This window comes from Delphinus delphis, chromosome 18 (genome assembly GCF_949987515.2).
Source record: "Delphinus delphis chromosome 18, mDelDel1.2, whole genome shotgun sequence".
Classification (NCBI taxonomy): Eukaryota; Metazoa; Chordata; class Mammalia; order Artiodactyla; family Delphinidae; genus Delphinus; species Delphinus delphis.
Genome location: NC_082700.1, coordinates 18,796,443 through 18,821,337, shown reverse-complemented (window position 1 = coordinate 18,821,337; position 24,895 = coordinate 18,796,443). Strand labels below are relative to the sequence as shown.

The following is a 24,895-nucleotide window of genomic DNA, read 5'->3' as shown; positions in this document are numbered from 1 at the left end:
ATTCTAAATTTATTTTATTCATTTTGAATGGAGCAAATGTTTGCCTTGATGAGAAGTGTTTCTTCAGGGCCTTTTTCCATCTCAAATTTGTACCTGTGAAAACAGTTTTCTCGTTTTGAATTTTTCTGAAGCCTGTTAATGATAAATTTTCTATTTAGATTTAGAAACAAAACTTTCTCAGCTTGAGAAAATATTTATAATTTATCTTGATAGAATATGTTTATTTTATATAAAAAGATCTTTTAGCCTAACAGGAAAATTTATTAAATTCTAGACAAACTTAGTATTATTATATTGATACCATTTGAAAATGATTTACCTTGCTGTCATTACTGCAAACACTTAACACTTTATGTTACTCTTTACTGGAGCATGAGTCATCTGCCCAAGTTCAAAGCGTTGAGTCAGCTTGTAGGGTTGGGTAGGAGTAGAAGAAAGATTTAAAAGGTAATGGATAATGGTTTATAGCAAAGTAAAAGTGCACGGGAATGATGCTTGTAGCAGGTTCAAGCAAAGAGATAAAGGAAATTAAGAGAAGCAGGAATGCGGTATAAGACTTAAAACTTGAGCAAGCATGTTTATCACTGTCAGCACTTGAGTTGTCCCTTCCTCCTTTTTTCCTGTCTTCCTGTTCCCCATTCCTTCATTTTCCCCTCTTAAAATCTTATCCCATTTTTCTGTGGAGACCTTTCAATCTCATCAATTCCTTTTCTGTACTTCCACAGTACTTAGTTAAAATGTCTCACTTTTAAGACATATTCATGCAATCACTTAGGGTTAAAAAACAAAGAAATAATTGCAGTACGGCTAACAACATATGTTTGTACAGCATGGAGATGAGAGTCAACCAAGTCAATTAAAAGGTCTTCAGAGCAGATGATGTCTAGAGAAGGCTAGCCTTTAAAGTTGAATAAAAGTTTCCAATTCCAAGTCTTAAAGACTAGAGCTGTGCCTGGTAATAATGTCGGTATAGTCCCACATACGTATAGTCATGTCTTTCTCAGCCAAAAACACAGAAAATGATTTGAGTGACTATCTCCTCAATTCTCTCAAGAATGCCTCATAACTAGTTTCACTCTAAATTCCTAGAAGAGGAATGAATATATAAATTTGATTAAATTTCTTTTTTTCCTTTTTTTTTTATTTTTACAAGTGACAGATTTTTAAGATCTAGTTCCGTGAACACTATTGCAAATACATTTAAAAGCAGAAACACATCTGACTTTAAGCATTTATGTAGATGTTTTGCTTTTACCCCAGCCAGAATTCAAAGAAGAAGATTGACTCTTTGACAGATATTAATACCCAAAGGCATATGGAAGAATTAATCAGTAAGATTCTAAGCCACTAGTAATCCATTCCCAGAACAAAATTTCCATGATCACTTCTTTTTACTGGTTTTGCCAGTGTGTTCATTTTAATCAACTGATTTCACACTCTTGGAAATTTTGAGGATTTCCTGTCAGTGCCAGATGTTACCAGTGTTGCCTCAGAAAGGTTACAAACAAAGCCCGGAATGACTGACTCTACAAAAGGACCCCCTTTAAAGCCAAGCCTTTTGTTGTTCTAGTTTTTAGCTAAACAGAAGTGGACTGTTTCAGGCTGACCAAAAAAAAAAAAAAAAAAAAGAAAGAAAAGAAGTTGCTGGCTTGTTGTCCTGGTTAAATGGATAGGTAAATAGGATAAGCACATTTAAGTTATTTTTCCTGCTTATGTTATCTTTATCTTTGGTATGCTTATATTTATTTGTTTATTCAAGAGCAAATATTTACTGAGTGCCAACTGTGTGCCAAGTGCTCTTCTAGGTGATAGATGTATAGCAGCAAATGTAACAGAATTCCGGAGCTTATATTTTATTTTGGAGAGACAGGCAATCAATAAACAAGCAGTTATACAGTTGGCCATATGGTGATAAGTTCTCTGAAGAAAAATACATTCAGGAGGAAAAAGGAGGTATTCTATGTAGGGAGTTCTAGGAAGGGCCTGTTGATAAGGGGACACATGAAGAAAGACTTGAAAGAAGTGAAGGAATAAATCATGTGGGTATCTCAGAGAATTAACCTTTAACTGTTAAACAGTCTTATAAAAGGCTCTTCTCAATCTGTATTTCCAGCCTCATCTTCCATCACTTCACTCACCAGGTTCATGTCTCCAAGATTTTCATGGCAATTGGAAATCTCTAAATAGTATTTCAATTTGATAAAATTCCGCATGTCTGTTTCTGATTTTTGTTTTGCATGACACATCATGAACTGGGAGTTTTGTTTTGTTTCGGTTTTGGCTACTTGACAGTGTTCTTCAAGCTGAATACTTCTAGGAAACTTACTATCTTAAATTAAAAGGATCCCCAGGTCAATAGCTGCATTTCAAGTCAGATCCACCCTGACTTCTGTGTCCCTGGGCAATTATTAGGTTTGTCTTTTTCTCTTGATGTTTCGGCTAGTACCCTATTACCTCAAGGGACTGAATTTTCTTCTGCTGAGTTCAGTTTCCCAATAGCAGTGACATCTGACAGCCTATATTAACTTGTTGATACAACTGCCAGTTAAAAAATGTCACCCGCCACCAGGTTCTACAAGAATTAAGTCCTTAGCCACTGTAGTTGTTGACCTTTAGCACCCCCTGAAAGGAGTTCGGGGCAGAATGAGGCACTCTGTGCTCTGGGAAAACTGGCAGAACAATCCTTCAGATAGTTAGATATTTTCAGGAGAAATTTTTTATGAACCTGGATTCTTGCATCTTTCCATACTTAGAAAAGCACGGAAACCATTAACTAAGATATGTGCTCCTCATGACTAGCAGCAACCTTCTACCAAAATGTGTGCTTGGTTGCAAGTACCACCTTTGCCAAAATCACATATATACTGACCTCTCCCCTTACCTCTTCAGAACAGTTTCTCAGAGCTGAGGGGTTATCTCCTGGGCTATAGTTGTCAGTAAGACACTGAGTAAACTTGACTCACAGCTTTTACGTTGTACGTTTGTTTTTTTGTTTGTTGTGGGTTTTTTTGGTTTTATTTTGAAGTAGACACAACTAGGTCAGCTTTCTTTACTTTTGTTAATTATCTATCCTACATCTGGTTGAATGGACATCTAGGACCTTAAAGGTAGTTCTATCCCACTTGTCTTTTTTCCTTGATAACATGGTATCCTAAGTTTGGATCTACCTTCAGATTCTTGTCACCATGTCTGTCCTTCATAGAGCCAACTCTTGGCCTTACTCTCATTTTCTGACATATGACCATTATCCAGCCCTACTCATGCCTGGAACCATGACCAGTTTTCTCTGACTCAACTCCATTACTTTCTAAGCACATGTGACATCATTCCATGAGCTTTGTTTTTTAAATTTTTTTTTAGGAATATATTTTTTATTTATATTGTAGGAGAGATATTATTAAGGCTCTTAAAGAGTAATAATAAGAGAAATAGAATAAAATTAGCAGTAAAAAGATAATATAACTCTACTACTCTAATATATCAACTGTTTATAATTTTCCAGACTAAAAAACTTTTAAAATTGAGATACAGTTGACATATAACATTATATTAGTTTTGGGTGTACAACATAATAATTCAATATTTGTATATATTGTGAAATGGTCACCACAATAAGTCTGATTAACATTCATCACCATACATAGTTATAATTTTTTTTCTTGTGATGAGAACATTTTTAATCTTTTAGCAACTTTCAAATATGCACTACAGTGTTACTAACTGTAGTCACCGTGCTGTATCTTACATCCATGACTTATTTATTTTATAACTAGAAGTTTGTACTTTTTGACCCCCTTCACCCTTTTTGCCCACCCTCCACCCCCTGCCTCTGGCAACCCTCAATCTATTCTCTGTGTCTACAAGCTCTTTTTCTTTTTTCTTTTTAACCCACATATAAGTGAGGTTGTACTGTACGGTCGTCCCTTGGTGTCTGTAGGGGATTGGCTCCAGGATCCCTGCAGATACCAAAATCTGTGGATGCTCAAGTCCCTTATATAAAATGGCATAACCCAATCAGCCGTTTATATCCATAGGTTCCACCTCCCACAATAGGGAAGGCCAACTCTATTTATCTTTGTCTGACTTATTTTACTTAGCATAGGGCCCTCAACTAAGAGACACCTGGCAGCCTGACCTGGGGACAGTGTGCAGATTCACATAACCACCATCATAGACAAATATACTGAACAGTTGCCTCATAGAAGGAAATACACTCACATCTCTCCAGCCCCACTATGCATGTCCTAACCCCTGGCCACTATTATTCTGCCCTTTATTTCTAAAATTTTGTTATTTCAAAATATTATATAAATGAAATCAAATAGGATTATCTTTCTTCTCAGCCAAATTCTCTGGAGATTCATTTAAGGTACTACATGTAGCGATAGTTCATACCTTTTTATTGCTGACTAATATTTCATAGTACGAACGTACTACAGTTTCTTTAACCATACACATATTGAAGAATATTTTTGACTATCACAAGTAAAGCTGCCATAAACATTTGTGTACATGTTTTATATAAGCATGAGTTTTCATTATTCTGGGATAAATGCCCAAAGAGTGCAATTGCAGAGTCGTGTGGTTATTGTGTTTTATTTTGTGAGACTGCCAGGTATTTTCCAGAGTGGTTGTACCATTTTGAATTCCTATCAGCAATATATGGGTGATCCAGGTTCTCTGCATCCTTGCCATTGTTTGGGATTGCCACTATTTTTTCTTTTAGCCATTCTGATCATGTGAGGATAGTTCATTGAGGTTATAATTTACATTGCCCATCAGGATGATGGCTAATCGTATTGAATATCTTCTTCTGTTTACTTGTGATCTGTATTTCCTCTCTGGTGAAAAGTCTCTTTCATGTCTTTGCCCATTTTCTAATTGGATTGTTTGTGGGGTTTTTACCATTGAGTTTTGAGAGTTCTTTATATATTCTAGTCTTTTGTTGGGTATGTGGCTTGTAAATAATTTCTCCTAGTCTCTAGCTTCTTTTTTCATCCTTTCCACATGTCTTTCTCATGGCAAAAGTTTTAAATTTTGATGAACTCCTGTTTATCAGTTTTTTATTTTATGGATCATGCTTTTGGTGTCAAGTCTAAGGACTCTAGATCCCCAAGATTTTCCCCTTAAAAGTTTTATAGCTTCACTTTTAATATTTAAGTCCATGATCCATTTCCAATTTATTTTTGTACAAGGTTTGAGATTTAGGTCAAGGTTAATTCTTTTTCCATTGATTTGCTTTTGTACCTTCATCAAAAGGGAATAAAGAACAGATGGAACAAATAGATGTAGGATTTAAAGTAACCATGTCAATAACTACATTAAAGGTAAATAGCCTAAACCCCAATTAAAAGACAGAGATTGTCTGAGTGGATAAAAAAGCAAGACCCAACTCTATACTATCTACAAGAAACCAGTTTTAAATATAAAGGCATAAATATGTTAAAAGTAAAAGCATGAATCAAAAGTTTAGGTGCCTGGATGGAATTCTGAGGGTAATTCTAAGATTTGTACTGTGGGTGATTAGGTGATTGCTAACAGTTAACCAAAGAGGATGTTGAAGGAGTCATAGCTGATTGGTGATGAGGGTAATAAGTTCACGTTAATGTTTGAACATGTTAATATTTGAGATGTTTGCCACATATACGTGTAGAGATCCAAGGTATCTAGTTGGAAATACTGGATCTGGAATTTGAAAGAATAGTTTTAGTCAGAAATGTAGATTTAGGAATAACTAGAAATATAACTAAAGCCATGATAGTGGCTCAGCCAGCATATATATTGGCAAAAGGATCCTGAGAAATATCAATATTAAAGAAGTAGTGAAGTTGAATGGGAAAGAACTGTCAGAAAAGTCAAGGCCTGCCCAAAACTTTATGTTTTGTATTCTAGTTTCCTTTTGCAAGGTAGAATGGTCTTATCGTGATTTGGCTTAGGATAGTACAAAAACATTTCCTGTAATGTAAGGCCAATAATATTTCTTAAAATACCCAGAAAACAATAGCAATTCCTGTCTTCCACCTCCCCTATTGTTAATTTTTCTCCTAGCACTGGAGAACTTGTACGTACTTGGATAATCAGAATCTCTTTTAGGGACACCTTGACCTGATAGCCTTTAAGTGCTTTACTCTCTGGAGAAGTTCACATTTGCTTTAGATGTATGTTAATATGAAAGATCATGTAGAGTAGACTTATAGCTTTTTCTATCTATATTACTTGCTGACAGAGTGAGTCTGATTTCCTTCACATGATTAAGTGGCAAAATAGAGTGGAATGTCCAGAGAGTGATTATGCTGAGAGTTAATTTAAGTGGATAAGTAATGACATAAGACAGCTTGCCTGAGACCAAGAGTAAACTTCTGTCTGAGTCCTGAATGCGAACCGTGCTATAGATATAAATGCATAAATTTTCAGAAGTCAAATAATCCATTAAATACTTTCTTTAGATTAAAAAAAAATCAGATTCTGTATTAGTTATCTATTGCTATGTAAGAAATTACCCCAAACCTTAACAGTTTAGTGAAACAACTAATGTTTTACTTCGCACATAATTTCTGAAGGTTGGGAATCTGGGAGTGGTTTAGCTGTGTGGTTTTGGCTCCAGTTCTCTCAGGAAAGTTCCTCAAGTTGTCAACAAAGGCTGCAGTCAGCTTAAATATTTCCTGGAATTCGAGAATCTGCTACTAAGTTCACTCACACGGTTGTTGGCAGCCCTCATTCCTTCACTGGTCATTGGTCAGAGGCTTCATTTGTTTGCCACATAGACCTCTCCATAGGGTTACTTACTCCAAGGCAGCTGCTTTCACCTAGAGCAAGAAGAGATGAGAGAGAGAGAGAGAGAGAGAGAGAGAGAGAGCGCGAGCGTGAGCGCGGGAGCGTGCGCCTAAGACGAAAACTGCAGGTTTTTTATAAACTAATCTCAGAACTGACATGCTGTCACTTCTGCTATATGCCATTGACCACACAGACTAACCCTAGGACAGTGTATAAGGGTGTAAATACCCAGTGGCAGGAATTATAGGGGTTTTCTTGGAGGCCAGATGCCACAGTTGATATTTAGTGTCAGTTAGAAAGCAAATCTTATCATCCACTTTCTTCTTTGTGCTTTGCTGTGTTTAATTAAACCTATGGTATGGTTATGTCATATAACAGTCTAGAAATATTTATTGAGTGTCCACTATATGCTTGGCACTGGGTTTTGTTTTTGTTTTTTCTGCTGCGTTGGGTCTTTGTTGCTGCACATGGGCTTTCTCTAGTTGTGGTGAACGGGGGCTACTCTTCGTTGCGGTGCGCATGCTTCTCATTGCGGTGGCTTCTCTTGTTGTGGAGCACGGGCTCTAGGTGTGTGGGCTTCAGTAGGTGTGGCTCGCAGGCTTAGTTGCTCCACGGCATGTGGGATCTTCCCAGACCAGGGATGGAACCCGTGTCCCCTGCATTGGCAGGCTGATTCTTAACCACTGTGTCACTAGGGAAGTTGCTGGCACTGGGTTTTTATTTTAAGAACTCTCTAAAAGTCCCATCTGGAGAAGAAGTTAGACTTGGGATATATTTTGAAGTTGGAGCCAATATGACTTGCATGGATTGGACAGTAGAGAGTGAGAGAAAGAATAATAAACATGATTCTTTTTTGCTTTGGGCAACTGTATATAAGAAGTGTTAATGATATGGGAAAAACTGAGGAGGAGTGGGAATTTTTTGGTGATAGAGGACGATTACAGTTCATTTCAAATGAACATGTTGAATAAGGTGGAAGAGGACAGATGCTTCTGAAGTGACCCTATCAGTAGCTGGCAACGGGAGGGTTGTTTACCTTTATGTTCCTACTTCCTAGTAAAGCTCCTGTTACAGAATAGACATATGACGAATAATGGGTGGATGGATGCATGGATAACTAGGCATTATTGTCATTAGCGTCTCTACTTTACAGTTGAGAAAAGTGAATCATAACAAGGTTAAGCAACTTTCTCCAGGGTCATGCGGCCAGTAAGTGGTCAGGACTTGAACCCTTGTGGTGTGGCTGCAGAGTCTGTGTTTCTATCCACTGCACCATACTTCTTCTCATTATTATTATCATGGCATAGTCATTATCATAAGCCTATATCTATATATCTCTGTGACCAGTTGGGTTGGGGGAGATGGAGTTATACCTGAGTGAAACATGAAGACTGTTGGTGAACAAAATGCCACCTTCATCCTTGGAAGAGGCATTCACTTTGGTATAATCCTATTGTGCTAATTTAAAACACAACCAGGTAAACAGTCTATGGGTTAAACCATATCTGAAGAGAAAGTAAAATACCTGATTAGTAGCATACCTAAATCCTATTAAATGCTCAGGTTTACTTGCATATCTTTGTGAGTCTCAAGGTCTCCTGAAATGTCTTTGTTTGAGAAAAGAGTGGGATTAGGCCACTCCTGCTGAATATATGTGAATTTGTTCCATTTATCCGATATGTAAAGATATTCAGTTTGTCAATGACTAGAAAATGTAAAACAATGAGTATGACATACATGCATTAGCTGGTGTTAATTGTTAGCATTATTTTACTCAGATGAAAGCCATTACTTAGCTCGCACTTCAGAGTGCCCCTAATGAATACAGGAAATAAGGACTTGACAATAGGAATTAGTACATTATGGTGGTTGTAGAATAAATCAGTATTGTTTATTTTTTAAAGACTTTGTTTAACTTACTTTATTGTGGTTTTAGTTATACAGAAGATTTCAGGTTCTGTATAGTCAGATTGGTTCATCTTTTCCTTTATGAGTTCTGGGTTATGGTCAAACCTAAAAAGTCCTTTCTTATCAAGACGTTATAGAAACTTACACAAGCCTCTTAGGTAGCCTCATCCACCAGAGGGCAGACAGCAGAAGCAAGAAGAACTACAATCCTGCAGCCTGTGGAACAAAAACCTGATTCACAGAAAGATAGACAAGATGAAAAGGCAGAGGGCTATGTACCAGATGAAGGAACAAGATAAAACCCCAGAAAAACAACTAAATGAAGTGAAGATAGACAACCTTCCAGAAAAAGAATTCAGAATAATGATAGTGAAGATGATCCAGGACCTCGGAAAAAGAATGTAGGCAAAGATCAAGAAGATGCAAGAAATGTTTAACAAAGACCTAGAAGAATTAAAGAACAGACAAACAGAGATGAAAAATACAATAACTGAAATGAAAACAACACTAGAAGGAATCAATAGCAGAATAACTGAGGCAGAAGAACAGGTACGTGACGTGACCTGGAACACAGAATGGTGGAATTCACTGCTGCAGAACAGAATAAAGAAAAAAGAATGAAAAGAAATAAAGACAGCCTAAGAGACCTCTGGGACAACACTAAAATGCAACAACATTTGCATTACAGGGGTCCCAGAAGGAGAAGAGAGAGAGAAAGGACCAGAGAAAATATTTGAAGAGATTATAGTCAAAAACTTCCCTAACATGGGAAAGGAAATAGCCACCCAAGTCCAGGAAGTGCAGAGAGTCCCATACAGGATAAACCCAAGGAGAAACACGCCAAGACACATAGTAATCAAATTGGCAAAAATTAAAGACAAAGAAAAATTACTGAAAGCAGCAAGGGAAAAACGACAAATAACATACAAGGGAACTCCCATAAGGTTAACAGCTGATTTCTCAGCAGAAACTCTACAAGCCAAGGGAGTGGCAAGGGAAGCCAAGGGAGTGGCATGCCAAGGGAGTGGCATGATATACTTAAAGTGATGAAAGGGAAGAAGCTACAACGAGATTACTCTACCCGGCAAGGATCTCATTCAGATTTGATGGAGAAATGAAAAGCTTTACAGACAAGCAAAAGCTAAGAGAATTCAGCACCACCAAACCAGCTCTACAACAAATGCTAAAGGAACTTCTCTAAATGGGAAACACAAGAGAAGAAAAGGACCTACAAAAACAAACCCAAAACAACTAAGAAAATGGTCATAGGAACATACATATTGATAATTACCTTAAACGTGAATGGATTAAATGCTCCAACCAAAAGACACAGGCTTGCTGAATGGATACAAAAACAAAACCCATCTATATGCTGTTACAAGAGACCCATTTCAGACCTAGGGACACATACAGACTGAAAGTGAGGGGATGGAAAAAGATATTCCATGCAAATGGAAATCAAAAGAAAGCTGGAGTAGCAATACTCATATCAGATAAAGTAGACTTTAAAATAAAGAATGTTACAAGAGACAAGGAAGGACACTACATAATGATCAAGGGATCAATCCAAGAAGAAGATATAACAATTATAAATATATATGCACCCAAAATAGGAGCACCTCAGTACATAAGGCAACTGCTAACAGCTATAAAAGAGGAAATCGACAGTAACACAATAATAGTGGGGCACTTTAACACCTCACTTACACCAATGGACAGAACATCCAAAATGAAAATAAATAAGGAAACACAAGCTTTAAATAACACAATAGATCAGATAGATTTAATTGATATTTATAGGACATTCCGTCCAAAAACAGCAGATTACACTTTCTTCTCAAGTGCGCATGGAACATTCTCCAAGATCACATCTTGGGTCACAAATCAAGCCTCAGTAAATTTAAGAAAATTGAAATCATATCAAGCATCTTTTCTGACCAAAACTCTATGAGATTAGAAATGAATTACAGGGAAAAAAATGTAAGAAACACAAACACATGGAGGCTAAACAATACGTTACTAAATAACCAAGAGATCACTGAAGATATCAAAGAGGAAATAAAAAAAATACCTAGAGACAAATGACAATGAAAACACGACGAATCCAAAACCTATGGGGTGCAGCAAAAGCAGTTCTAAGAGGGAAGTTTATAGCTATACAAGCCTACCTCAAGAAAGAAGAAAAATCTCAAATAAACAATCTAACCTTACACCTAAAGGAACTAGAGAAAGAAGAACAAACAAAACCCAAAGTTAGCAGAAGGAAAGAATTCATAAAGATCAGAGCAGAAATAAATGAAATAGAAACAAAGAAAACAACAGCAAAGATCAAGAAAACTAAAAGCTGGTTCTTTGAGAAGATAAACAAAATTGATAAACCATAAGCCAGACTCCTCAAGAAAAAGAGGGAGAGGACTCAAATCAATAAAATTAGAAATGAAAAAGGAGAAGTTACAACAGACACTGCAGAAATACAAAGCATCCTTAGTGACTACTGCAGGTAACTCTATGCCAATAAAATGGACAACCTGGAAGAAATGGACAAATTATTACAAAGGTATAACCTTTGTAACTGAACCAGGAAGAAATAGAAAATATGAACAGACCAATCACAAGTAATGAAATTGAAACTGTGATTAAAAATCTTCCGACAAACCGAAGTCCAGGACCAGATGGCTTCACAGGTGAATTCTATCAAACATTTAGAGAAGAGCTAACACCCATCCTTCTCAAACTCTTCCAAAAAATTTCAGAGGAAGGAACACTCCCAGACTTATTCTATGAGGCCACCATCACCCTGATACCAAAACCAGCCAAAGATACTACAAAAAAAGGAAAATTACAGACGAATATCACTGATGAATATAGATGCAAAAATCCTCAACAAAATACTAGCAAATAGAATCCAACAACACATTAAAAGGATCATACACCATGATCAAGTGGGATTTATCCCAGGGATGCAAGGATTCTTCAATATACTCAAATCAATCAATGTGATACACCATATTGACACATTGAAGAATAAAAACCATATGATCATCTCAATAGATGCAGAAAAAGCTTTTGACAAAATTCAACACCCATTTATGATAAAAACTCTCCAGAAAGTGGGCATAGAGGGAACCTACCTCATCATAATAAAGGTCATATACAACAAACCCACAGCCAACATCATTCTCAATGGTGAAAAACTGAAAGCATTTCCTCTAAGATCAGGAACAAGACAAGGACGTCCACTCTTACCACTGTTATTCAACATAGTTTTGCAAGTCCTAGCCACGGCAATCAGAGAAGAAAAAGAAATAAAAGGAATACAAATTGGAAAAGAAGAAGTAAAACTGTCACTGTTTGCAGATGACAGTGTTGGGAGCCAAGAAGTTTTCGCCATTAGAAGATGGCCGACACCCTGCTTCTCTTCCTGATTTATGAGATAGAAGTTCGCGCCTAAAATGAAAGCCCGCGCACGCAGCACCAATGATGATTAGCCAAGTACTTCCCTCATTCTGAATCCCGCCCCCCTTTCTCTGCAGTGTATAAATACAGCTACCGCAGCAATAAAAGTTTGAGGCTTGATCAGGATTTTGTCTTGCCTCCATTCTTTCGCGTCTCCTGCCCTTCCCCCTTTTTTCAACCCCCACAGGTTCCTCCTCGGACTGTCACTGTTTGCAGATGACAGGATACTATACATAGAGAATCCTAAAGATGCCACCAGAAAACTACTAGAGCTAATCAATGAATTTGGTAAAGTTGCAGGATACAAAATTAATGCACAGAAATCTCTTGCATTCCTATACACTAATGATGAAAAATCTGAAAGAGAAATTAAGGAAACACTCCCATTTACCACTGCAACAAAAAGAATAAAATACCTAGGAATAAACCATCTAGGAAGACAAAAGACCTGTATGCAGAAGATTATAAGACACTGATGAAAGAAATTAAAGATGATACCAACAGATGGAGAGATATACCATGTTCTTGGATTGGAAGAATCAGTATTGTGAAAATGACTGTATTACCCAAAGCAATCTACAGATTCAATGCAATCCCTATCAAATTACCAATGGCATTTTTTACGGAACTAGAACAAATAATCTTAAAATTTGTATGGAGACACAAAAGAGCCTGGATATCCAAAGCAGCCTTGAGGGAAAAAAACGGAGCTGGAGGAATCAGACTCCCTGACTGCAGACTATACTACAAAGCTACAGTAATCAAGACAATATGGTACTGGCACAAAAACAGAAACATAGATCAATGGAACAAGATAGAAAGCCCAGAGATAAACCCATGCACCTATGGTCAACTAATCTATGACAAAGGAGGCAAGGATATACAATGGAGAAGACAGTCTCTTCAATAAGTGGTGCTGGGAAAACTGGACAGCTACATGTAAAGGAATGAAATTAGAACACTCCCTAACACCATACACAAAAATAAACTCATAATGGATTCGAGACCGAAATGTAAGACTGGACACTATAAAGCTCTTAGAGGAAAACATAGGAAGAACACTCTTTGACATAAATCACAGCAAGATCTTTTTTGATCCACCTCCTTGAGTAATGGAAATAAAAACAAAAATAAACAAATGGGACCTAATGAAACTTCAAAGCTTTTGCACAGCAAAGGAAACCATAAACACGACGGAAAGACAACCCCAGAATGGGAGAAAATATTTGCAAACAGATCAGTGGACAAAGGATTATTCTCCAAAATATATAAACAGCTCATGTAGCTCAATATTAAAGAAACAAACAACCCAATCCTAATATGGGCAGAAGACCTAAATAGACATTTCTCCAAAGGAGACATACACATGGCCAAGAAGCACATGAAAATCTGCTCAACATCACTAATTATTAGAGAAATGCAAATCAAAACTACATATCACCTCACACCAGTTAGAATGGGCATCATCAGAAAATCTACAAACAACAAATTCTGGAGAGGATGTGGAGAAAAGGGAATCCTCTTGCACTGTTGGTGGGAATGTAAATGGATACAGCCACTATGGAGAACAGTATGGAGGTTCCTTAAAAAACTAAAAATAGAATTACCATATGATCTAGCAATCCCACTACTGGGCATATACCCAGAGAAAACCATAATTCAAAAAGACACATGCACCCCAATGTTCACTGCAGCACTATTTACAATAGCCAGGTCATGGAAGCAACCTAAATGCCTACTGACAGACCAATGGATAAAGAAGATGTGGTACATATATACAGTGGAATATTACTCAGCTATAAAAAGGAAAGAAATTGAGTCATTTGTTGAGATGTGGATGGATCTAGAGACTGTCATAGCGAGTGAAGTAAATCAGAAAGAGAAAAACAAATATCATATATTAACACATATATGTGGAACCTAGAAAAATGGTACAGATGAACCGGTTTGCAGGGCAGAAGTTGAGATACAGATGTAGAGAACAAACGTATGGACACCAAGGGGGGAAAGCCGCCAGGCGGTGGGGATGGTGGTGTGCTGAAATGGGCAATTGGGATTCAGATGTATACACTGATGTGTATAAAATTGATGACTAATAAGAACCTGCTGTATAAAAAAATAACATTAAAAATTTTTAAAATAAATAAAGTTATAAAGAAGGAGGTGAAGGGTTGAAAAAAAGTAACTATGTGAGGTAATAAATGCTAATTAGCTTGATTGTGGTGATCATTTCACAATGTATGAAGCCATCACGTTGTGTACCTTAAATATATATGATTTTTGTCAATTATACTTCAATAAAGGTGAAAAAAGATTTTTTAAAAGTTATAAAGATATTCTCATATACTTCTCATACTTTTCATTTTTGTTTTGTAACATAAGTAATTGACTTTCTATATATTATGAAAGTTTAATAATTTTTTTTCATATTGCTAGCTAATTTTTCACCTTTTATTGAATAGACTATCTTCATATTTTCAAAATCTACTTATATTCTACAGTGTTTTGTATTTTTATTTACGGATACACTGCTTTTCCTTTTGAAACAAACCTAGCATCTTGGCCATCTGTCTGTTTTCTTGCCCTTTAGTTCAAGTACTAAAAGAGTAGAATATATATGGCCCCCATTTTTATGGACTTGCAAGCTTTCACCTCCAGAAAGTTACAATTTTTGAATCAAGGTTTTTACTGCTGGTCTTACTTTTTTGTAAATGGTATTTTAAAAATTATGCTTTTAAACTGTTTGCTTGGTATATAGAAATATAATTTTTTTCATATTGATTTCATAACAGTACAGAAACCTTGCTAATCTCTCTTATTCTAATAATTTCACTGTAGATCCTTTTGAATTTTCTTTATCAACAGATAAATCATTTGTGAATAATGGTATTTTTGTTCTTTCTTCCTTTCCAGTCTTTTTTCTTTGACTTATTGAGCAGACTGGAACTCCAAGTATAATGCTGAATAGAAAGCATGATAACTGGACAACCTTCTCTTATCTCCAATTTTTTAAGGAGAATGCTCTTAACGTTTCACCACTATATATAATGTTTGCTGTGGTTTTTCTGTTTATTTGTAGATGTCATTTATCAAATTTGGAGTATCCTTCTGTTCCTGGTTTACAAAGAGTTTTCTTTTTTTTTTTAATGACAAATGGGTTTTTAAATGAGAACTTTTTCTGCACTGATTTTGACAAGATTTTTCACCTTAGATTTATTAGTGAGGTGAATTGCATTATAGATTTTCTAACGAACTAATTTTGCAACCTGGATAAACTCAACTTGGTAAATGATATATTCTTTTTAACACTGCTGTTGTGGATTGCTAATATTTCTGGTTCAGAATTTTTGTATCTCTGTTCATGAGCAAGAATGGGCTATAATTTACCTTTTTGTAATGTCCTTGACAGTTTTTAGTATCAGTGTTGTACTAGCCTCATAAAATGAGATAGAGAATGTTTTTACTTCTTCCATTCTCTGAAGAGTTGGAGCAAAAGTGGAATTATCTATTCCTTGAATGTTTGGTGGAATTCACTGGTACAACCAGCGGTGCTTGATGTTTTCTTTGTGGGGAGACTTTTAATTACTGATCCAAGTTCTTTAATAGTTTATAGGACTGTTGAGGTTTATTTATTTCTTATTGAGTTTGGTCAATTTATATTTTTGAGGAATTTTCCACTTGGTCTGAGTTTTCCTATGAATTGACATAAATTTTTTCACAACCCTGTTATCTTTCTAATCTTCGTAATGGTGGCTCCAGTTTTGTTCCTAATACTATTTATCTGTCTCTTCTCTTTTTCTCAGTCGATCTGACTGGAGTTTTGTTTAATTTTATTAGTTATTTCAAAGTACCAATTATTAGCTTAGTTGATCAAACCATGTGTTTTATCTTTGTTTTCAGTTTCATTAAATCCTGTTCATGTCTTTATTATTTTCTTCCTTCTACTTTCTTTGGATCTCTTCTGTGTTTCTTTCCCTAACTTTTAATTTCTTTTCTAATACAAGCATTTGAAGTTATACATATTCCTAGTTCTTTATTTTATGTGTAATACAGAAATTGGCAGTCATTATTTTCAAGGTGGAGAAAAGAATCTTATTCTGACTTCAAAACTGCTATTGTCGATTATGACTAAATTCATAATGCTCACCATGTCAAACCATATGATTTTGATATATACATTGGAGAATCATACTTACCAATGTTGTTTTAATGTCATCTTGTTTCATATAGGAGTCACCTTTATTTGATCTTATTAAACAAGCAAAGGACCGAGAAGGACCAGCTGATCACCTTGAACCTGCTTGTACTCTCAACCTTCCTCTCCAGAATAATCACACTGCAGCAGATATGTAAGTAGAATATCTGTTGTGTCAATCCATTCAACTTGCAAATAGATTCTGAGCATAGTGTGATGCAAGGTGTTATACAAAAGCTGTAGGGAATAGAACTTTGAATAAGACATTTTTCCTGCTTTCAGGGATCAGGAGTATAAGATACATGACCCAAATAAAGTTCATATACAGTGGTACAGAGTGCTACTGAAATCACTCAGGTTTGGTGTAGTTAGGACACCTTTCATGCAGAGATGGCAATTTAGATAGTCCTCAAAGGTAGAGCAGGATTTCAACATGGAAACTGGAGAGGAGGGAAGAGACCGAAATAGCATGAACCCCAAAGTATAGCAGCCAGGAAAGCAGGAAACATTTTTCAGGGAGTACAGCTCAGTGCATCTGGAGTGAAGCATAGGATGGGGCAAAGGGAGTAGTGTGGGATCCGAGACTAAAACGGTTGATTAGTGCATGATGGTGTGATGGAAGAAGAAGGAGATAACTAACATTTATTGAGGGTTCACTGTGTGCTGGACAGTGACCTAACAGCCCTGTAAGATAATAGACACGGCTGTCAGCCTCCGTTATCTATGAAGAAGGAATTAGAAATCAAACTCAAGCAATCTGACCCCAAAGCCCATGCTCTTAAGCAGTCTAGCTACATTGCCTTTCATAGAAATGTGCCTAATGTTATGTTCCTGTTTAGGAATTGACATTACAGGGTTCTGTGATTAGTGCAGGGACTGTTTTCCAGAGATGTCATTTCCATGCTAATTTGTACCAAAGTATTTCTGGCATATGGAGCTTCTGCCTTCATGTATAAATTTGTTTGCTAGGTAATACATAAATATAAATAAGTCAAGCCTTATCTTTTTCTTTAATTCAATAAGCAGTTGTCCGTTAGGTGCCAGGAAGTGTTCTAGGCACTGGGAATACAAAGGCGAATAAGATGGACTATGTCCTTCCCCTCATAGAGCTTATGCTCTGGAGGAAGGAAATAAACAGTGAACAAGTAAACTAATACATAAGGTTATTTTAGAATATAATAAGTTCTGTAATAGAAAGAAAGAGAATGATGTGAAAGAGAGAAGCTAAGAGAGTGATAGAATGTTTAGGGAAGCTTTCTCTGATGAAGTGCTATTTGACCTGAGACTTCAAGAACAAGTGGGTGCTGGCCAGGCAAAATCTGTATGATGTGCATTACAGGCACAGCAAACAGTATTAAGTGCAGTGGCCTTGGGTGGTCAAACTTAGCTGGTCTGAGGAACAGAAAGAAACCCCGAAGCAAACAAGAGGAAAATGGTACAAGATGGGGCTGGAGAGGCAAACTGGAGCTAGACCTTGTAGGTTCTCATAGGCCGAAGGGAGGAGTTTGGGTTTTAGAAGGGCAGTGGGAAAGCATTAAGGTTTTAAGCAGGGGTGCAGCTTGCTATAATGGGTATTGTTAAAGGGTCAGTTTCTGGCTGCTACTTGAAGTACAGGTGGGTTTGGAGGAGGGAAAGGAACAGGGCAAGGAAGAAAGTAGAAAGACCAGTTTGGAGAAAATTTCAGTAGTTCAAGTGAGAGATGTAAATGACTTGGTCTAAGATATGTCAGTAGAGATACAAAGAAATGGAAAGATCTGGGGTGTATTTTAGAGGAAGATTTAATAGAACTTTCTTTTGCATTGGGTTTGAAGATTGGGAAAAGGGAAAAATTAAAAATACCTCCTAAGTTTTTAACTTAAACTGGATGTAATGTGGAGCCATTTCTTGACATGGGAAGAATGGGAAAGAAATCAAGAGCTCCACTTTGGCCTTCTTAAGTCTGAGATTCAAGTAGCGAAGTCCAGGAGGTAATGTGGTCACGTAGAATTCAAGGGGGACTAACTTCTACCCAAGTTAAGTCAGTCTACAATATTGTTAGTTAGTGAATTGAAGGGAAATTCAAGGGTGATAATAGACTAGACCCTGGTACTTTTAAAGTTATGATGGTGATTCCCTTTTCCTAGTGTACTAGTAAATATATTGCATGTACTAGAAACATCCATAGTAAGGTACAAATCCTACTTCCTGCTCAGAATGATTTCTCAGCTACTAAAACAAAATTAGAAAGTTATGCTTCGGTGTTTACTCCCTAGTACTTGCTCTTCATAGTAGATTCTGGGATATTTTTAAAAGACTGTAAACCTTTTACTAATAGTGACCTTAATAAAAAGTGTTCTTGAAAAAAAAAAAAGAAAGTAGACCTGGATTATCCTCTAAAATAAAGGGCAACACAGAGCAGTAGAAGGTCAGAAATTGAGAAATAATTTTACTAATATCTCTGCCTTGATTTATGCCTGACATATTTTTAGTATACAGGTATAAATCTGCCTTGATAATGTTACCTGAAATATTAATTCATATAATTGTGTACTATATAATTTAGGAGGGAGTATGTATGTGTAACTTAAGTGCAATGTATATGAACCATAGTTATCAATGAAATGTTTTTAGGAGAGAATCAGAGAAATTGATATTTTGATATCAGTGGCTTGTTCTTTTAAGCTGGAGGAAGGACTGAACCAGAATTCTGGAACCAGAAATTCTGAACCAGAATTTTATGAACTCAGTCCCACTTTAATTATTAGAATTGAACATATAAACATATGCAGCTATTTTTTAAATAACGCAGTAATTCCCAAGAAAAGCCATTTATTGAAATAGAGTTAGAAATGATAAGGACAAGCTTAGTTTTCCTATTAATCTCTCTTTTCCAACTTGTATTTAAAGAGGGATTTGGTGTAGAACAGTAGATTAAATAGACAAGATGTGTTTGGATGCATGTGTACAGCCGTGAGTGTGTGTGTGTGTGTGTGTGTGTGTGTGTGAGCGAGAGAGAGAGAGAGAGAGAGATTCTTAGCAAACTTCAAATGAAGTCTTTTCCTTTGAATATACCTAGGTATCTTTCTCCTGTAAGATCCCCAAAGAAAAAAGGGTCAACTACACGTGTAAATTCTACTGCAAATTCAGAGGCACAAGCAACCTCAGCCTTCCAGACTCAGAAGCCATTGAAATCTACCTCCCTTTCACTCTTTTACAAAAAAGGTTAGTAGATGATCACTCTCAAGAGCATGGACTCTGAAACGAGGCTGACTGGATTCAAATCATGGCTCTTCTGCTTAACTAGGCGTGAATTTGGGCAAGTCGCTTTAATATCATATGACCCAGCAATCCCACTACTGGGCATATATCCTGAGAAAACCATAATTCAAAAGAACATATGTACCCCAATGTTCATTGCAGCGCTATTTACATTAGCCAGGTCATGGAAGCAACCTAAATGTCCAATGACAGATGAATGGATAAAGAAGATGTGGTACATATATACAATGGAATATTACTTAGCCATGAAAAGGAATGAAATTGGGTCATTTGTAGAGATGTGGATGGACCTAGAGTCTGTCATACAGAGTGAAGTAAGCCAGAAAGAGAAAAACAGATATCGTATATTAACGCGTATATGTAGAATCTATAAAAATGGTACAGATGAACCTATTTGCAGGGTAGGAATAGAGGTGTAGATGTAGAGAACAGACATGTGGACATGGTGGGGAAGGGAAGGGTGGGATGAATTGGGAGATTAGGATTGACATATATACACTACAATGCGTAAAATAGATAGCTAGCGGGAACATGCTATAAAGCACAGGAAGCTCAGCTTGGTGCTCTATGATGACCTAGATGGGTGGGATGGGGGTGGGGTGGGAGGGAGGTCCAAGAGGGAGGGGATATAGGTATAAATATAGCTGATTCACTTCATTGTACAGCAGAAACTAACATAACATTGTAAAGCAATTATACTCCAATTTTTAAAAAAAAGGGAAAAAACCTTTAATATCTCTATGCCTGTTTTCTCATCTGTAAAATGGAAATAATAATAATCTACCTTGTATGGGTTTTGAGATATTAAATGAATTAATACATAAAACGCTTCCAACAATGCCTAGCACATAGTAAGCACTCAGAAAGTGTTAGATGTTGTTATTGTCGCTGCTACTGTTATGCTTTCAAACTTATGCCTGGAAATATTTGCTCCTAACATTACTTTTGCTGTTCAGGTGTGTGAGTTGAGATTATACCATGTGTTGTGGCCTAGTGCAGGTGCATTTCCTGGTAACCAGGTTGTATAGCATTCTCTGATTGTGTGTGTATGTGGTGGGATGGGGAGGTCATTTGGGTGTCTGTGCATGTGTATATACATGCAAGTGCACACCCACTTGGAGCTCTTTGAAGGAAAGTAAAAGGCCACATTCCTCTGTGATAAATCATTTTTCTGATTTTTATTCAAGTCAGAGATATACTGAACTTTATAGGCATGTTATAAGCCCTTACGTTAAGAGCGTTGGTTCCAGAGTGTGGTCCCCAACCAGCAGAATCCACCTCACCTGCTAAGTTGTAGAAATGAGAATTTTTGTTTGAGCCCTGCCCCTAGAACTACTCAGTCAGAAGCTCTAGGATGAGGCAAAAAAAAAAAAAAAAAAAAAAATCATTGTTTTTACAAGCCCTCAATGCAAGTCTGATATAAGCCAAAGTTGAGGACCACTGGGTTAAATTATTAACTAAAAAATTCTGATTACCTTATGCAAGTCTTTGAAAAGTAAATTTAAACCAAGGGTCATTATGTTTAAAGTAGATGGAGGAAAATTCAGTTTTGTGGATTACTTTTCTGCAACCTATGTTTCACTAGCATTTTTTAATAAACTCTCTAAATTTAATATCACAGTCATATTACCACTTAGGTAATCTACAAGTCTAGCATTTTTATAGAGAAATACACTATTTGTTTTTAGGATTGGAAAAATTGAGGGACTTTGGAAATTCCATTATTTTAAAAAATAATTACCCTCTTGAATATTGATAGTGAGAATTTTCAACATCTGTGATGAGAGATTACCAGTGGAACTGAAACAAACTCTATTTGGATTGTCTAAGTTCACAAGATCGTAGGATCTTTCTTCCTCCGCCTCAACTTTATTTTATTTTATTTATTTAATTTATTTTTGGCTGTGTTGGGTGTTGCTTGCGGCACGCGGGATCTTCGTTGAGGCATACGGGATCTTTCATTGTGGCGCATGGGCGTCTCTCTAGTTGTGGCGTGCAGGTTTTCTCTCTCTAGTTGTGGTGTGCAGGCTCCAGGGCGCGTGGGCTCTGTAGTTGTGGCGTGTGGGTTCCAGAGTGCGTGAGCTCTGTAGTTCACGGCACGCAGGCTCTGTAGTTGAGGCGCAGGAGCTCAGTAGCGCATGGGCTTAGTTGCCCTGCTGCATGTGGGGTCTTAGTTCCCTAACCAGGGATCGAACCCGCATCCCCTGCATTGGAAGGCGGATTCTTTACCACTGGACCACCAGGGAAGTCCCTCTACCTCAATTTTATGCTGTAATAATTTAGCAAAAGAATTTTTTTTGCTGAATATACTTTCAGCAAAGTATTATTTTGCCTTCTAGTATCTAGGACAGTGCTAAGGCTACAAATCATTTATTCATAAGGAAAACAGTGGTAGAGATGAAGTTAATGTTAAAATGCTATTTAACAGCATTTGGTTATAGCAATTTACTGTTTTGAAAAAATCCACTTGTGATACAAAATTAAGAGTAAATGTGGGGCTTCCCTGGTGGCGCAGTGGTTGAGAGTCCGTCTGCCGATGCAGGGGACACGGGTTCGTGCCCCGGTCCAAGAAGATCCTGCATGCCGCAGAGCGGCTAGGCCCGTGAGCCATGGCCGCTGAGCCTGCGCGTCCGGAGCCTGTGCTCCGCAGCGGGAGAGGCCACAACAGTGAGAGGCCCGTGTACCGCAAAAAAAAAAAAAAAAAAGTAAATGTGATTAATTCCCCTTATTTTTCCAGTGTATCGACTAGCATATCTTCGACTAAATACCCTGTGTGCACGCCTTCTGTCTGACCACCCAGAACTAGAACATATCATCTGGACCCTTTTCCAACACACACTGCAAAATGAGTATGAACTCATGAGAGACAGGCATTTGGACCAGGTAAGAAAATTATGCACTTTTCCTACTCGACTCACTTGTTAGCTGTGTACTGATTTCTTAAGAAAAGGTTAGATTCAAATGAGAAGCTGCATCGATTTAGTAGACTTAATATATATTTGCTTGTTGGCTACCCTTTATATTTTTGCTATACTTCTTACAAATGAGAGCTTTAGAGCTTGAGAATATTTCAATAACTTTATTTATTTAATGGCATGAAAGATCTCACTGCAAAGCTCACTGAAGAAACTTTATCATAGGCTTTTTCTATGTTGTGGTAAGCTAGAATTCATTTAGTGTGGAAAAAGCATGAGACTTCCCTGGTCCAGTGCTTAAGACTCTGTGCTTCCACTGCAGGCTGCAGGGGCATGGGTTTGATCCCTTGTTGGGGAACTAAGAACCCCCGGGGATCTTAGTTGATCTAAAAAAGAATAGTTGATCTAAAACAGTGTCAAATGAATAAATGAATGAGTTAATTTACAAAGACCATCTCTCATATCTTCCTCTTTCTTCTCTGTTTATGGAATAATATTTTTGTAACAGTTTTATTGAGATGTAATTCATATACCATGCTAATTACCCATTTAAAATGTACAGTTCAGTAGTTTTTAGTATATTAACAGAGTTGTGCAACAATCACCAAAATCAGTTTTAAAATATTTTCATCATGTCAAAAAGAAACCCTGTACCTGTAGCATACACGCCTCTATTCTCCTACCCCCTCTAACCACAGGCAACACGCTAATCTACTTTCTGTCTTTATAGACTTGCCTCTTCTGGACATTTCATATAAATGGAATCATATAATGTTATCTTTTGTGTCTGGATTCCTTCACTTACTATGTTTTGATTGTTCATCTGTGTTATAGCTTGTATCAGTACTTCATTCCTTTTTATTGCCAAATAATATTCCATTGTATGGCTATACCACATCATGTTTATTTATTCATCAGTTGATGTACATTTGGTTTCCACTTTTTGGCTATTATGAATAATGTTAATGAAAATTCATGTGCAAGTTTTTGGGTGGATGTATGTTTTCATTTCTCTGGGGTATTTACCTAGGAGTGGAATTGCTGGGTCATATGGTAACTCTTTGTATTGCCTTTTGAGGAATGGCCAGATTGTTTACTAGCATGGCTACCCATTTTACATTCCTGTCAGCAGTGTATGGGGTTCCAGTTTCTTCACATCTATACCAACTTCTTATTTGCCTTTTGGATTATAGCTATCTTAGTGGATATGAAGTGATATCTCTTTGTGGTTTTGATTTGCACTTCTCTGATGGCTAATGATATTGAGAATCTTTTTGTGTTCTTATTGACCATTTTGTATATCTTCTTTGGAGAAATAGTTATTCAGATACTTTACCTATTTGTTCATTGGGTTGTCTTTTTATTGTTGAGCCGAAAGGGTTTTTTATATATTCTACATGCAAGTTCTTTATCATGCAAATCCTTATATGATTTGCAAATATTTTCTCTCATTCTCTGAGTTGTCATTTCACTTTCTTTTTTTTTTTTTCTTTTTTTTTTTCATTTCACTTTCTTGATTGTGTCCTTTGAAGCTTTTGGTGCTTTAGTGCTTCAAAAGCTCAGATTTTCTTTTTCTTCTTGAGTCAGTTTTGGTAGTTCGTGTCTTTCCTTAAATTTTTCCATTTCATCTTAGATATCTATTTGGTTGATATGCAGCTGTTCATAATGTTCCCTTTTAATCTTTTTATTTTGGTAAGGTTGGTAGTATTGTTCCCAGTAAGAATGATATTTTGAGCAAAAGATGAATTATTGTATAAAGGTATAACCTACAAATATGTATATTTTACAAGAGCATATTTGAACTCTAAATTCTAGTATGTTGGATTTTTTTTTTAGGTAGGCACTTATTGCCTTATGGGTCTACTGCTTTTCTATAATATAGAAAGATAGACAGCAGTGCTAAGGATTTCTAAAGAGATTAGGTATCTGGAATCAAGAAGATTTTGTGAGTGGTATCTTAGGTAAAGTATTGAAATAGGAGAACAGTGTGAATTAGCAAAGAGGATACTTGGATGGCATTCTAAACGGGAGAAATAGTAGTATTGGGGCTGTTTAAGATGCTAAACAAGGGATGTTGAGTAGGTATTCTTGGCGGTAGATGGGAGCAAGAATGTTGCAGAAGATATCAGTTCTTAAATTAGGTAGTAAAATTCAGACAAATTAAGAAAGTTCGATGTTTCAAAGTCACAGAAAATCACTTCAAATTTTATTTTTATGTTTAAAATACCCTTCTCTTTAAATGTAATATGTGTATAGAGTAATCCATATATCATAAGGATACATCTTAATGTAAATTCATCAACTGAACTCATCTATGAAAGCAAATCAAGAAACAGAACATTGTCAACAGAAGACTGTCTCCTGTCCCTTTCCAGTTACTGCATCCCCC

At 36.6% G+C, this 24,895-nt stretch overlaps 1 protein-coding gene across 4 annotated transcripts in view; it reads left to right on the top strand.

Moving 5' to 3' along the window:
* Positions 1 to 24,895, top strand: part of RB1 (RB transcriptional corepressor 1) — a 131,767-nt gene that overhangs the window by 94,499 nt on the left and 12,373 nt on the right. For all 4 annotated transcript variants that reach the window (XM_059996218.1, XM_059996220.1, XM_059996221.1 and 1 more), the window contains exons 18-20: positions 16,369 to 16,487; positions 19,389 to 19,534; positions 22,329 to 22,474. In XM_059996218.1, coding sequence (XP_059852201.1) covers positions 16,369 to 16,487; positions 19,389 to 19,534; positions 22,329 to 22,474 — 411 coding nt within the window. The remainder of the gene's footprint in view (positions 1 to 16,368; positions 16,488 to 19,388; positions 19,535 to 22,328; positions 22,475 to 24,895) is intronic.